This window comes from Typopeltis vanoorti, chromosome 12 (genome assembly GCF_054136105.1).
Source record: "Typopeltis vanoorti isolate ZY-2024b chromosome 12, IOZ_Tvanoo_1.0, whole genome shotgun sequence".
Taxonomy (NCBI): Eukaryota; Metazoa; Arthropoda; class Arachnida; order Uropygi; family Thelyphonidae; genus Typopeltis; species Typopeltis vanoorti.
In genome coordinates, this window is record NC_143560.1 from 22492987 (window position 1) to 22507340 (window position 14354).

General features: G+C 37.1%; 1 protein-coding gene across 1 annotated transcript in view; it reads right to left on the reverse strand.

The window, feature by feature from the left end:
• Window positions 1-14354, reverse strand: part of LOC150100629 (ubiquitin carboxyl-terminal hydrolase 3-like) — a 301152-nt gene that overhangs the window by 16475 nt on the left and 270323 nt on the right. The window contains exon 13 of the mRNA XM_090401701.1: window positions 9308-9381. Coding sequence (XP_090257827.1) covers window positions 9308-9381 — 74 coding nt within the window. The remainder of the gene's footprint in view (window positions 1-9307; window positions 9382-14354) is intronic.

Below are 14354 nucleotides of genomic sequence, written 5' to 3' on the forward strand. Positions count from 1 at the left end.
GTAGAGGCTTAAGTGCTGTGAGGACATCATGTTGGAGGCTTAATGGATATTTTTACAACACTTAAAAAGAATTAAAATAGACTTTAATGCTTCCTATATTTCGTCCTAGTCACTAGGACATCTACAGGGATTACAAAAAAATTAATGTAACATATGCACAAATAACAAACAATACTAAGCCCAACCACGTGGGTGACACTAAAGTCCTATCTAGGTAGAGCGCCCTCTAAGGGCAGTAGCAGGTGGCCTGGAATGTAAGGTGGGAACTCTGGTGATGAGTGTTTCCCAAATCTTCGGAAGCTTAATGCACCCATATTTATTGAGATTTGGTTGGTTTTTGAGAGCTGCTGCTTCTAAGAAAAGTCTCTCTTTCTTGAATTTGCTGTGGTGGAGCATGGTGGTTTTCTTCCATGCTACTCTGTGGGTGGTGTTCAAAACATGGTCAGCCAAGCCTGAATGGCCATAGTTGTATTTGAAGATGTAAGACTTGTGTTCCTCTAGACGGATGGATGCTGATCTGCCTGTCTGTCCGAAGTACGCCAGCTTACAGGAACAGGGTACTTTGTAAACTCCAGGCAGAGAGAGAGGAGGGAGCTGATCTTTCGTAGAACGGATAAGGGTAGCCAGTTTGCGGTGGGGCTTGTATGCTGTGTGTAGATTGTATTGTTTTAGTATCTTGGCTATTTTTTCAGATGTGCCACGGATGTAGGGTATGGTGATGGCATTTTTAAAATCTTGTTGACGAGAAGGAAGGGGAATGGGGGAGGAGTTGATTATTTTTTTGATACTGTGATCGCTGTAGCCATTGGAGAGGAAAGTGCTGTGTATGTGGTTAAGCTCATTAGTGAGGGCGGTTCCACTGGAACAAAGATTGTGGGCTCTCTTGGTAAGAGTTTTAATAATGCCATATTGTTGAGAGGGGTGGTGGTGGGAGAGTTTGTGAATGCATCTGCCTGTGTGTGTGGGTTTTCTGTATACGGTGAAGGTAAGTGTATCATTAGGCAGGCGTGTGACTAAGGTGTCTAGGAAGGGTAAACAATTGTTCTTTTCCTTTTCCATAGTGAACTGGATTCTTGGATGTAGACTATTGAGATGACTGAGGAAGGAGTCTAACGTGTCTGGGCCATGAGGCCAAATAGAGAACACAAACAGGAAACACTCATCACCAGAGTTCCCACCTTACATTCCAGGCCACCTGCTACTGCCCTTAGAGGGCGCTCTACCTAGATAGGACTTTAGTGTCACCCACGTGGTTGGGCTTAGTATTGTTTGTTATTTGTGCATATGTTACATTAATTTTTTTGTAATCCCCGTAGATGTCCTAGTGACTAGGACGAAATATAGGAAGCATTAAAGTCTATTTTAATTCTTTTTAAGTGTTGTAAAAATATCCATTAAGCCTCCAACATGACATGGGAAAGGAGAGCCATGGACAGACAGTTTTGGAGTAATCTTGGAAAGGCCTTCATCCAGCAGTGGATGAACAATCACTGAGAATGATGATGATTGCAAAGATACTGTCAATGAAACAAGCGTGGGGTTCACATGCTTAGATGTAAAGACTAGGAACAGAATGTGCCTTGGTAGTTGGATCCTATCCACCATCAAGCAATTTGATGGGAGATGGGATCCATAATGATGTCCTGATCAGATAAGTGCATGGTAAAGACTGAGTGAAGAACATCAATCCATATCCTAGAAGGTGGAAGACAGGGCATGAAGGATATTTATTGCTTTCTAGAACATACCACACAACTGATGTGAGGTAGGAATATTTTTTTAAAAAAATTACATATATAACTGAATACAAGCTCCTAAAAATTTTGTCCCCATCACAAATGAGATTATCTTTATTACCAGTCTCAGCTATGGATTAGAAAAGAGTGTTTGCAACAAAATTACACACAAATAGCCTTTAGTGGAGATCTGAAACCATCTGCAATTGCCTAAATAAAACTGTGGTTTACTACACTTGCTGAAATTGTCTATGTCCCTGATATTGAAAGAATGAGAAAAGATGTAAGTCATCTACACAGGAGTTTAGACTGACTGCAAACAGTATGATACTTGAAACTAACTCTCATTGGGATTTTTTCCTTTCAGAAAAAGATCAAAAGAGCTTGGTTCCCACTCAAACCCGAGATTTGAGTCACATCAAAGCTTTTTGCAAGGAGATTTCCTCTAAAACCAAAATCGTATATGTCTTTCAGTATGCTGAACCCCCAAACTGTATCATATGCATTCGTGTAACTGATACCAGGTGCTTATTTTAAAGCAAAGAATCTCTAATAGATGCTTCCACTTCTAACAAAATGATTAAGCACGGAATGTTTTAGGAATCCAGATTATGTCATGGGAAAAAGAGACCATAAAAAATGCAAGTTAACTATGTTTTTCCAGGATCATACACAGACAACTGCAAGTCAGAGCTATTGGACAATATTTTGTAAGAAATTTTGGATCCTTGCTTAGCTTTGGAAAGATGAAAACAATTGCTCAAATGAGCCAGGAACTTAAAATCTCAACAAATTCTGTTAAAGAGGCAGAGCAGATGATCTATTGAATGGCTTATTGTAAGCTTTCACAACCTTTGAAGTGAATAGAATGATGTTTTTCTACTTTTGTAGGACCAGGAACTTGAGGGGAGGGGGAAATATAAATATTGCTGATGCTTTGACAAATTTCTCCCCAAGAGTATCTGTTTTTGGGCAGCAATTGTACATATATAGCATTCCAGGATTCAAAGCAGACATACAGTATATCTGCCCTTCATTTTCAGATTTTATTCCAGACCACTCTGGTGCTGGTTATAAAAGACATGTATTGGATCTAAGTCTTTTCTGGCTTGGACAACAGATGCATGCTCAACCCTGAGCACATTTGAAAGTTTGTTGTGTGTGTGTGTGGGAGGGGGGGAATCTGTGGGAAGCATACCACATAGTTTTTCCACCTTTCACTAAACCATGATACTAACTGGTGCAGTATTAAATTCTGCTAAGACAAGGTGAGCCAGTTGCCTGATTCTATTTTTCATTGTGATATCCAAGATAGCATGCATAGTTGCCCCGATAAAAGGGTGGATGATTTCATCGAAAATGATCATTCCATGTCATCAATTTCTCACTCAAATAGTGGGAAGAGAAACAGTGGGTCAGCAGAGAGTTAGGACAATGGCATTGAATATTCAGCAAGATGTGTGGAAGTAGGTGTTGCTTCCTGCATTTAAAAGGAAGAGATTATTATTGTGAAGTACATGTTCTACAATCCAGTCCCTGGTGTTAGTATGAGCATTATCTCCCATTTAAATCTTCCATTATAAATAGGGAAAGCAACTACAATACAGTCATAAAGGTCACCCCAAGAACTATCTGCATTGGGGAGATGGCAGTTGCCTCTAAGTTGAGTTGAATGGGACTTGAAGGGGAGCAGTGGCTTCACATGATCATTTAGGTTGGGTGTGCTATTGTGTGGCTTATGCAACTCATGCTACAAAATTCATGTCAATTTGACCGATGATTGCATTTTTATTGATGTATGAAAGGTTTAAGAGTGCATAGCACATCTGTGCTTATCTTAATTGGTCCAATGCAATTAATTAATTGTAGGATAACTTTGAATACTTTATGAATTAATATAATTTTAAATAATTAAAGGTCAAATGAACAATACTTAGTATCTCAGCAGTTAAAAGGTTAATTATGTTAGTGAATTTTTTTAGTATATATGGCACAGCTGCCTTATTTCTCCTGTTTGTCTGACCTACATGATTAATAAGACAACAAAATTTGATAATGCATATGCACAACAAATTTTATTCACTCCTGTTGTTTTTGAGGTGTGCATGTGCTGTTTTCTTAATGCAAGTATAGATATTAGCTTATATACTGAACCAAAGGCAGCTTTGGATGCAAAGATATCAGTAAGTTTGCCTTTGTTTGTCTTGTTAATAATATATCTTGTTAAATAATCTTATGTTTAGGTTCCTATTTTAACTTCTGATTTTGGACTGTAATCGTTGTTTCTCTCTCTCTCGTAAATGAGATTTTTTTCCCTACAAAACAGGCAGACCAGCTAGATATACAGTTAACAGATGATATATGTCTGTCTTATAGTCAGTTGATTTAAGCAGAGGTCTGTGTCTACTTCCTATTCAAATGTAAATCATATCTTTAAATGTATGTTGTTGATCTACAAATGTGTGTAGTTCTATTGTATCAAATCAGGTTATGGAGCAATAAACTTTCAGACGAGGAGGAATGCATAGATTGGAATCTGAAGCAGGTGCTGTGCAACAAATCTTTAAAAAGATTTGTGCAATCTTTTTAAATGGAATAAGGCATAGTATTGGGATTTTTATGCGACTTCCATGTATGAAATGTTGTAAACCTATAGTACATTATCCATAGGTAGGCTTAGAGATTGTTACATTTTTATTACTATTTTTTGTTTTTTACATGATCCAGAAACTCTGCTGTAGAGATCAAACATGGAACTTTTTTAAACCACTTCACACCTTCAGTAAGCTGGTGATGAAATTCATCTACCACCTATGTGCAAACATCCATGCCTGAAGCATGATTTGAACCTACAGTCTTGATTGGAGAACAGGTATTTTAACCATTTGGCCAACAATGGCAGCAGAATAACTGAAAGAATTTGAAAGAGAATTAGCAGTGCCTCTGATGAGGTTGTTTGAAGCGTCTCATAATGAACATATTTTGTAATGAGTAAAAGGAAACCAAGATAATTCCACGTGGTTAGCCTAGTGGCTATGTGCTTCGCAACCATATGGCTCAGGAAGGAGTGTCCTAGGTTCGATTCCCATCGGTGATGTGAGGAACTGAAGGATTTTCCTCAGCAACAGCCAAGTTAGCCAGTCTTGGGAGTTTTTCCCCAGTATATCCTGGGGTTTTTCATCCCACAAAGCAGGCAAACCGGCCATGAGAACTCAACACTACAGACACAGGTAACACCAGGGCATAGGGCTGACCACCTTATCCTGTGAACGGTTTGAGGTCCAATGATTAATAAACCCTTGACACCACAAGATAAAAGAGGGGAAGGAAGATGAGATGAACAATACTATGCTTCTTTTTATATAAAAAGTGTTTTTATTATGCTTCTTGTGTACCGCTTCATAGTGAGATTAGATCATTTGGCAAATACTAGAGTGAAACATGGATAATTAGAATTTTGATATGATTTTTAAATACAGCCATATAATACGCACAGAAATCAGAAAAAGCAATAACTTGGGAAATTATTATTTTTCCAGACTGAAACCAAAGAAATGATGAAATAACTCATTTTATTTATACACAAATTCCAGCTTCCTTCGACTATAATCATACAATCTACAAAAACTCCCGTTTTCTGCCAGAAATTTATAGTTTTCTATAAATTATTTATAGAAAATTATATATTAAACAGTGTCCTAAACACGTCAGTTCACATACTCAGTTAACGTCACGCAAGCAAAACAGATGAAACTCAGAAAACAAAAAGAGCACCTCATGACAATGTTCAATTGGATTGGTTGACACAATAACTCATCACAGACTGGTGCTATTTTCTCAGTGCACACCCTCCCTTGCCTTCTGGGTAGTTTAAAATCACTGGAACATTAAGAATTTGACCCACCACACCATCTCTACATCTGTTCAAAGGTGTGACTGCATATCTGAGCTATTCATGTGAATGTGATGCAATGATTACAGGTTGAAAAGTGTTCTCTTCATGAAGCAATAGTATTGGGTTTAATTTTAGGAATCACGTGAAGAAGGGAAACAGTTAGTAGAGACTTTAACAGGAATAAATGCAAAAATATAATATCAGTGAAATTGCTATTCCCTGGGTGTGCATCACACCTAGCACACCCACAGTATATGCACCATGGAGGGAAGATATGGTTACCCACAAGAATGGCAACATTCCATAATGAAGGATCTTCGATGGCACTTGAAGGTATGACTCCTACAGGCAAAAAGCACATTGGCTTATACTCAACTAAAACAAAAAAGTTTGGGTGGGTTTTGTTCATAAGGGTTACAATGAATCCTTCTCAATAGAAAACAGGACTTAACATTCACTTACCTGAAAATAATTACATGTATATTTTTGCTAACAACACAAACTATTTTCAATGGTAGTTGTAAAATTTTTATCTATATTTCTTAGACGTGTCAATAATTTAAAAAGAAAAAAATACTTCAAAAAAACACAAGAGTAGTAAGGGCCACAAGAGTAGTTCATTATAGTGGATAATTTGCTATAATAAATTTTGTTTAGCACAGTATTACACATGCTTTGGTCAGAGATTTTTGATAGTTTGTTATAGCAGCATTTACTATAGTGAGAGTAGACTATATTGTGTTCACTTACATAAAATAAGGAAATAATTGTATATAATCGTTAAAAAGGGTCATATTTTGTTTCTGGAGCAGCCATCATAAATGTACTGAAGCTGTGCTGAGTATGACTGGGTGGACAGAGACTTTCAAAAGATACTAACTGCATCTCATCAGACATACAGCAAAATCTATTCATGAATGGTGGGCTTTGCTGTGTGTAATAAAATTTCACTGGATGATGAATGATCTGATTATCTGGTGGCTGTACATAAACCCATTTTTCATGCACATCAAATTCAAAAATGAGCAAGCAGCAACAAGCAAATTGACAGTTTCAGAAGTTTGTTATCAGCTATAATTTAAGTGGAACCATTTGTCATATTCGGAGAGAATAACCTTCTCAGTTAACACAAATAAATGGTTTCATCACTCACTTGGACTCTAAGTAGAATTATTTTTCATCTGTGCATTCATTCATTCATTCACTACCATGTTCAAATTCCACGATCTTTCGTGGGTTGCTTGCTTAGCATCAGCACCCAGTTTTGCACATTTTTGCACTTTTATAGCACTTCATCTTTCATTAGGTATTAACAGTGTTAAAGCAATCATGGAAAAGTAGCATCTACAATAGCTTCCATATATTTTTTTTTTTTTTGTAAAAATATTAACTTCATAAGGTTGTGTGTATGTCATCTCATTTACATATATTTGGCTCAATGGTCTGTCAGTCAAGTAACTTAGATTCTCAGAAATAGAATCTGAGAAATAGGATTAATTGCCTTATCATGTTCTGATAAGGCAATTAATCCTATCTGAATAGCATATTATGCCTGTCAATTGTGTTTTCTTTGGAAGCTTCTTATGAGACAAACTAACTCGCCTTTGATTGAAAAGCTCTTAAGTTCTTGACATCCTAGATGGGATTCAATACTTGGTCATTCCAACTAAAGCATACTGTCATTATTGACTGAGCAATGGGGCTCATTTCATTATATATACAAAAATCACATCTGAATCAGTGAAAATGATCCCATTTCAATGGAAAAAGTGAATATGAATCTTATCTAGGATGTAAGGAACGTTCCAGCTTTTCATCCTGCCAGTAAACATATAATAAAAATGCAGTAACTATACAGATAGGATTAAGAACCAAGTCATAGTTTATATAAATGGAATTAATGTTAAGCTGCTAACCCTGACAAGCCATTAAGTTCTAGATAGATAGATAGATAGGTAGGTAGGTATAAATTTTTCATTCTTCTACTTATTGTACATTCAAAAGGAATTTCACATAAATACAAGTGAGACAGAGGAAATAGGCAAGAGATTCTGGTACAATGGTTGACAGAACTGAAAATATAAGATCATAAATGGAGCAACTTAGAGACCATAATCCTCCTTTATCACTGCAATAATAGTGGGAGGGAGGGGAGAAGAGGACATAGCCAAAGTGCAAGAGAACGTGAAAATACTCACATCACATGTCTGAATAAAAATAAATAAATAATTAAAAAGTCTTGAAATGCAAAAATTCATGTCTTAACTTCTTGGATATGACCATTTTTTTTTAAATATGAGCTGCACTTTATTTCCCAAGTTAAAATAAATAAATTCACAAGAAAGCATGAAAACAAAACAAAACAATCATCCTTTGTATGATGTTTCCAACTGTGCAAATTACACATGCCACAGGTGGCTGCTGAATATAAGACAGAGTACAGATTTGTACCTGAAAAAAATGTTCTGACTTAGTGAATATTATTACATTATTTTTTGTGTGTTACCATATATTTTATTCTAAGTTCAGAAATTGGAATGCAACTTATATTCACAAGATTCAAAGATTTTGTACACCATTTATGCCTCTATACATTAATTAAATATCATATCCACTAAGCTGCTTTTATTTTTATAATGATACTCCTGCAACTACCATTTTAGCAGTATAATTACATTTAAAGTGTATTTTAAAGGGGAAAATATGGCAGAATAATCGAGGAAGAAAATTTTGTACATACCTTGTTTAAATGCTAGGATGACTTCATTCTCCATATTTCTGCTGTTATGCTGTTAAAAAAAAAAGGGGAGGGAGGGAGAAGATGGAGGGGTATTTGACAAACGGGAAGATAATTTTGAAAACCCGGGTTTTTTCCTAAAATAATACATATATATTATTATACTATATATATATTATTATATTATCATTATACTTCTTTGGGGAAGGGTTTTAGGAAAACTGGGGCACTGAGAGTGTTCTCCCCAACCCCAGTTTTCCCATAAAACCCTTCCCCAAAGAAGCGCCTTTAAGTATAATAATAATAATAATACATATATATATATATATATACATATTATTTTAGAAAAAAAACCCAGGTTTTCAAACTTATGTTCCCGCCTTGCGTCAAACACTTCTCCCACGTTCCCCCCCTTTTTTAACAGCCTAACAGAAATATGGAGAATGAAGTCATCCTAGCATCTAAACAAGGCATGAACAAAATTTTCTTCCTGAATTATTCTGCCATATTTTCCTTTAAAATACACTTATAATGCCCTAAAAATTTTCTTGAGTAAAAAAGCCAATGTATTTAAAATAAAGGACACTCCTAAACAAAAACAGGCTATAATAGTCATAAAAGTAATAGTTTCAAGAGGAGTAACATGGGAATTTTCCCAGAAATAATACCTACATCTAAAGTGATTCTGAAAATTACTATGCTTAAACATACAAGTAATCAATATTTTATAAAAGAATTTCAGAACAAATGGAAATTACAAAGGATGTACAGCTGGGATCAACATTTTAGATCCATAAACAGTTCTTGACCCTTCCCAACTCAGAATGATAAGTAAACATGCAAATATCTTAATATTATACACTTGTACATAAAAACAAGATGAACTAAATTATAAGTGAGGAAGAAGAATTAGTAGAAAGATTTATAAATTAAACTAACCCTGAGCCATGGTGGACTATCACAGCAGCAAGATCATACAATGTGCTTCCACCTGAGGTTCCTCGAGTCTCATGCTAATTTTAAAAAAAAATAAATTAAATAAAAAATTCAGTTGTACAAATATTCCCAAATTTTCTGAAACATGAAGTCAGAAGTGGATTTCCACATTAAAATGAATGATTAGGGGGGGGGGGGGGAAGGAGAAACAGCTTATTCCATGAAACAAAAAGCAGTAAATGCACTATAAACCAAAAATATGAACATACATTAAATTAAAAGATATACGAAGAATAAAATTCTTATTATATCTTCATAATTTAATGTGATTATTCTGAATATGCTAAAACAATGGAGAGGGGGAACTTGGCTTATTTATGAAAAAATATCATTTGTTATTGTCACAAGAATAATTTATTGTAAAACCAAAATAATTAAATGTACTTCGTTACAGTAATAATCCACATACATGTGTAGAGGCTTAAGTGCTGTGAGGACATTATGTTGGAGGTTTAATGGATTTTTTCCAACACTCAAAAAGAATTAAAATAGAATTTAATACTTCCTATATTTCGTCCTAGTCACTAGGACATCTACGGGGATTACAAAAACAATTAACGTAACATGCACACAAAAACTTACAATACTAAGCCCAACCACGTGGGTGACACTAAAGTCCTATCTAGGTGGAGTGCCCTCTGGTGATGAGTGTTTCCCAAATCTTCGGAAGCTTAATGCAACTGTATTTGTTAAGATTTGGTTGGTTTCTGAGAGCTGCTGCTGCTTCTAAGAAAAGTCTCTCTTTCTTGAATTTGCTGTGGTGGAGCATGGTGGTTTTCTTCCATGCTACTCTGTGGGTGGTGTCCAAAACATGGTCAGCCAAGCCTGAATGGCCATAATTGTGTTTAACGATGTACGACTTGTGTTCCTCCAGGCAGATGGATGCTGATCTGCCTGTCTGTCCAAAGTACGCAAGCTTACAGGAATAGGATACTTTGTAAACTCCAGGCAGAGAGAGAGGAGGGAGCTGATCTTTCGTAGAACGGATAAGGGTAGCAAGTTTGCAGTAGGGCTTATATGCTGTGTGTAGGTTATACTTTTTTAGTATCTTGGCTATTTTTTCCGAAGTGCCTCGGATGTAGGGTATGGTGATGGCATTTTTAAAATCTTGTTGACGAGAGGGACGGGGAATGGGGGAGGAATTGATTATTTTTTTGATACTGTGTTTGCTGTAGCCATTGGAGAGGAAAGTTCTGTGTATGTGGTTAAGCTCAGTAGTGAGGGCGGTTCCACTGGAGCAAAGATTGTGGGCTCTCTTGGTAAGGGTTTTAATGATGTCATATTGTTGTGAAGGGTGGTGGTGGGAGAGTTTGTGAATGTATCTGCCTGTGTGTGTGGGTTTTCTGTATACAGTTAAGGCAAGTGTATCATTAGGCAGGCGCATGACTAAGGTGTCTAGGAAGGGTAAACAATTGTTCTTTTCCTTTTCCATAGTAAACTGGATTCTTGGATGTAGGCTATTGAGATGACCGAGGAAGGAGTCTAACGTGTCTGGGCCATGAGGCCAAACAGAGAACACATCATCTACATATCTTAGCCAGATAGAAGGTTTTTTCGAAAAAAAAATTTGAACAATTTTTTCGAAGCCATAGACTCAGCCCCACTCAAACCTTCTATCTGGCTAAGATATGTAGATGATGTGTTCTCTATTTGGCCTCATGGCCCAGACACGTTAGACTCCTTCCTCGGTCATCTCAATAGCCTACATCCAAGAATCCAGTTTACTATGGAAAAAGAAAAGAACTGTTTACCCTTCCTAGACACCTTAGTCACGCGTCTGCCTAATGATACACTTGCCTTCACTGTATACAGAAAACCCACACACACACAGGCAGATACATTCACAAACTCTCCCACCACCACCCCTAACAACAATATGGGATCATTAAAACCCTTACCAAGAGAGCCCACAATCTTTGCTCCAGTGGAACCGCCCTCACTACTGAGCTTAACCACATACACAGAACTTTCCTCTCCAATGGCTACAGCAAACACAGTATCAAAAAAATAATCAATTCCTCCCCCATTCCCCGTCCCTCTCGTCAACAAGATTTTAAAAATGCCATCACCATACCCTACATCCGAGGCACTTCGGAAAAAATAGCCAAGATACTAAAAAAGTATAACCTACACACAGCATATAAGCCCTACTGCAAACTTGCTACCCTTATCCGTTCTACGATAGATCAGCTCCCTCCTCTCTCTCTGCCTGGAGTTTACAAAGTACCCTATTCCTGTAAGCTTGCGTACTTTGGACAGACAGGCTGATCAGCATCCATCTGCCTGGAGGAACACAAGTCGTACATCGTTAAACACAACTATGGCCATTCAGGCTTGGCTGACCATGTTTTGGACACCACCCACAGAGTATCATGGAAGAAAACCACCATGCTCCACCACAGCAAATTCAAGAAAGAGAGACTTTTCTTAGAAGCAGCAGCAGCTCTCAGAAACCAACCAAATCTTAACAAATACAGTTGCATTAAGCTTCCAAAGATTTGGGAAACACTCATCACCAGAGGTCCCACCTTACATTCCAGGCCACCTACTACCGCCCTTAGAGGGCGCTCCACCTAGATAGGACTTTAGTGTCACCCACATGGTTGGGCTTAGTATTGTAAGTTTTTGTGTGCATGTTACATTAATTGTTTTTGTAATCCCCGCAGATGTCCTAGTGACTAGGACGAAATATAGGAAGTATTAAATTCTATTTTAATTCTTTTTGAGTGTTGTAAAAAATCCATTAAACCTCCAACATAAAATCCACATATAATGCTTCACTTTATGATGATCTGTTCATATGACACTTTTCAATTATGACAAATGCCCTTTTATATGATGTTGCATTCACTCATATGATGGTTTAGCAACATGACACTCGCATGAATCAACTGATGTGGAGTTTTCATGAGCTGTTTGCTTACAATGCCAGCTAACTATACCTCTTTGCGTTTTAGTGTGAATTATACACTATTTATAATTACTTTTTTTATTTTATTGTTAATAATAGCAAATGAAATTTATGCATCTTCTTCTGGTGAAAAAGAAGTAGATGCATAAATCTATTCCATTGAACACTAAGATTAAAATTATGAAATTTAGTGATGATGGCATATGAAACACTGAGATATGCTGAAGGCTAAACTACCTTGCACTACTGTTACAGCTATTTAAAACAAAGATAAAGTTCTGAGTGAAGTGAAAAGTGTAGCACTAGTTATTACTACATTTATCCATAAACATGGCAGTCTTATTGTTGGGAAAAAAAAAAAAAAAAAATTAATGGTATAGATTGATGACCAAGCTGGTTGGCATGCTCCGTTAAGCCAAGCAATTCAGAATAACTTTTTTTTTTGTTTGCAAATATTATTCTAAATTTTTTGTTTGCATATCTGACATAAATTAATGCACATATGTGACCTTAAAGATGTTATCAAGCCATAACACATCTACAAGTTAAAAAAAAAAAAAAGGGGGGGGGGGGGAGGAGGAGGAGGTGAAGTGATTCACTATACGATGGTAGTCTAAAACCCAACAAGGACAAGAGTGGGATATGCCTGTATTATAAAATAAAGGTGTTGCAGAATTAATTTTGAAATCATCCTAGCTTCAAACTGTGGGTCAAAGGATCATTTAAATATCAGTATGATCACTCAAATTTATGTAAGTAGTGGTTTATTAAATAATATACCTCAATCCTCTATGGAAGCCAACACCTGGTCAGACAGCGTCAAGTCCATTTTATCAATTGCATATATCAGACAGGCAGATAATGAGGACAGTGAATGCAGTTCAATGCAATAATAGTGCAACTATGAGAAAAGTATGATATAACCAGTGACAGATATGTTTACACATAGCACAATGCCAGGACAAGAAGCATTCAACCACTGGAAGACTTGCGCAAAAACCTGAAAGAATAATGGAGTCCAACTCTACAAGCAATGTAACCAATACAGGGCGGTTCGAAATTCCATGTACAAACTTTGAGGAGAGGTAGAGAACATCAAAATCAACCATATTCACATAGGAAAGCATGACCGTAAATGAACAGGCACACATAGATACAGAAATAACACAAGGCAGTAAGTAGTGTAAAAAACTTTATATAAGCGTAACTGCGAACAGTTCAATACTAGTTGGATACATAATATGGTTTCACATCAGGTGCTCAAAGTTACGACCATTAGCAGCGATGCATGGCTGACACTGACGCATTGAGCGCTGTACATTTTCGAAAATACCTGGAGTTTCCCAGATATTAGCAGCGACAATTCTTGCCACGAGGTCCATGTCAGAGGCAACAACCATTTCATACTCCATGGCTTTAAGGGTCCCACACAGAAAGAAATCAATGCTCGATAAATCAGGTGAGCATGGGGGCCATGAGACGGATCCCCCATGCCCAATCTATCGAGTCCAAAGGACCTGTTCAAATACTGAAGCACAGAAATATCAAAATGGGCTGGAGCCCAGTCGTGTTGGAACCACACCTGCCAATGCACAGTCATTAGAACATTGTTCAGTAAATCTGGCAGAACTTCTTCCGAAAGGGCCAATACTTCTGGGAGTTCAGTCAGGGCGATAACAGATATGGGCCGACTAAACAGTCAGCAACGATACCTGCCCATACATTAATGGCAAAGCTTGTTGTGCAGTATGTGATCGCACAGCATGTGGGTTCTCATGGGCCCACACGAGCATTGTGGTGATTGAAGACCCCCTTCGCAAATAAATGAAGCTTCATCCATGAACAAAGCACAAGTTGGAAAATCCAGGTCTATAACACTTTTATGCAGAAACCACTGTGCGAATTCGACATGTCGAGGATAATCTTCGGCCATCATTAACTGGACCCATTGCAGATGAAATGGATATAACGACTTAAGAGTGCAAAATGTGCAATACACTGGATCGAGATACTCCTATAGCAGAGACAAAGGAACTTGTGCCAATCATGGCCGCCTACTATCATGCCTGTGATCCTTGA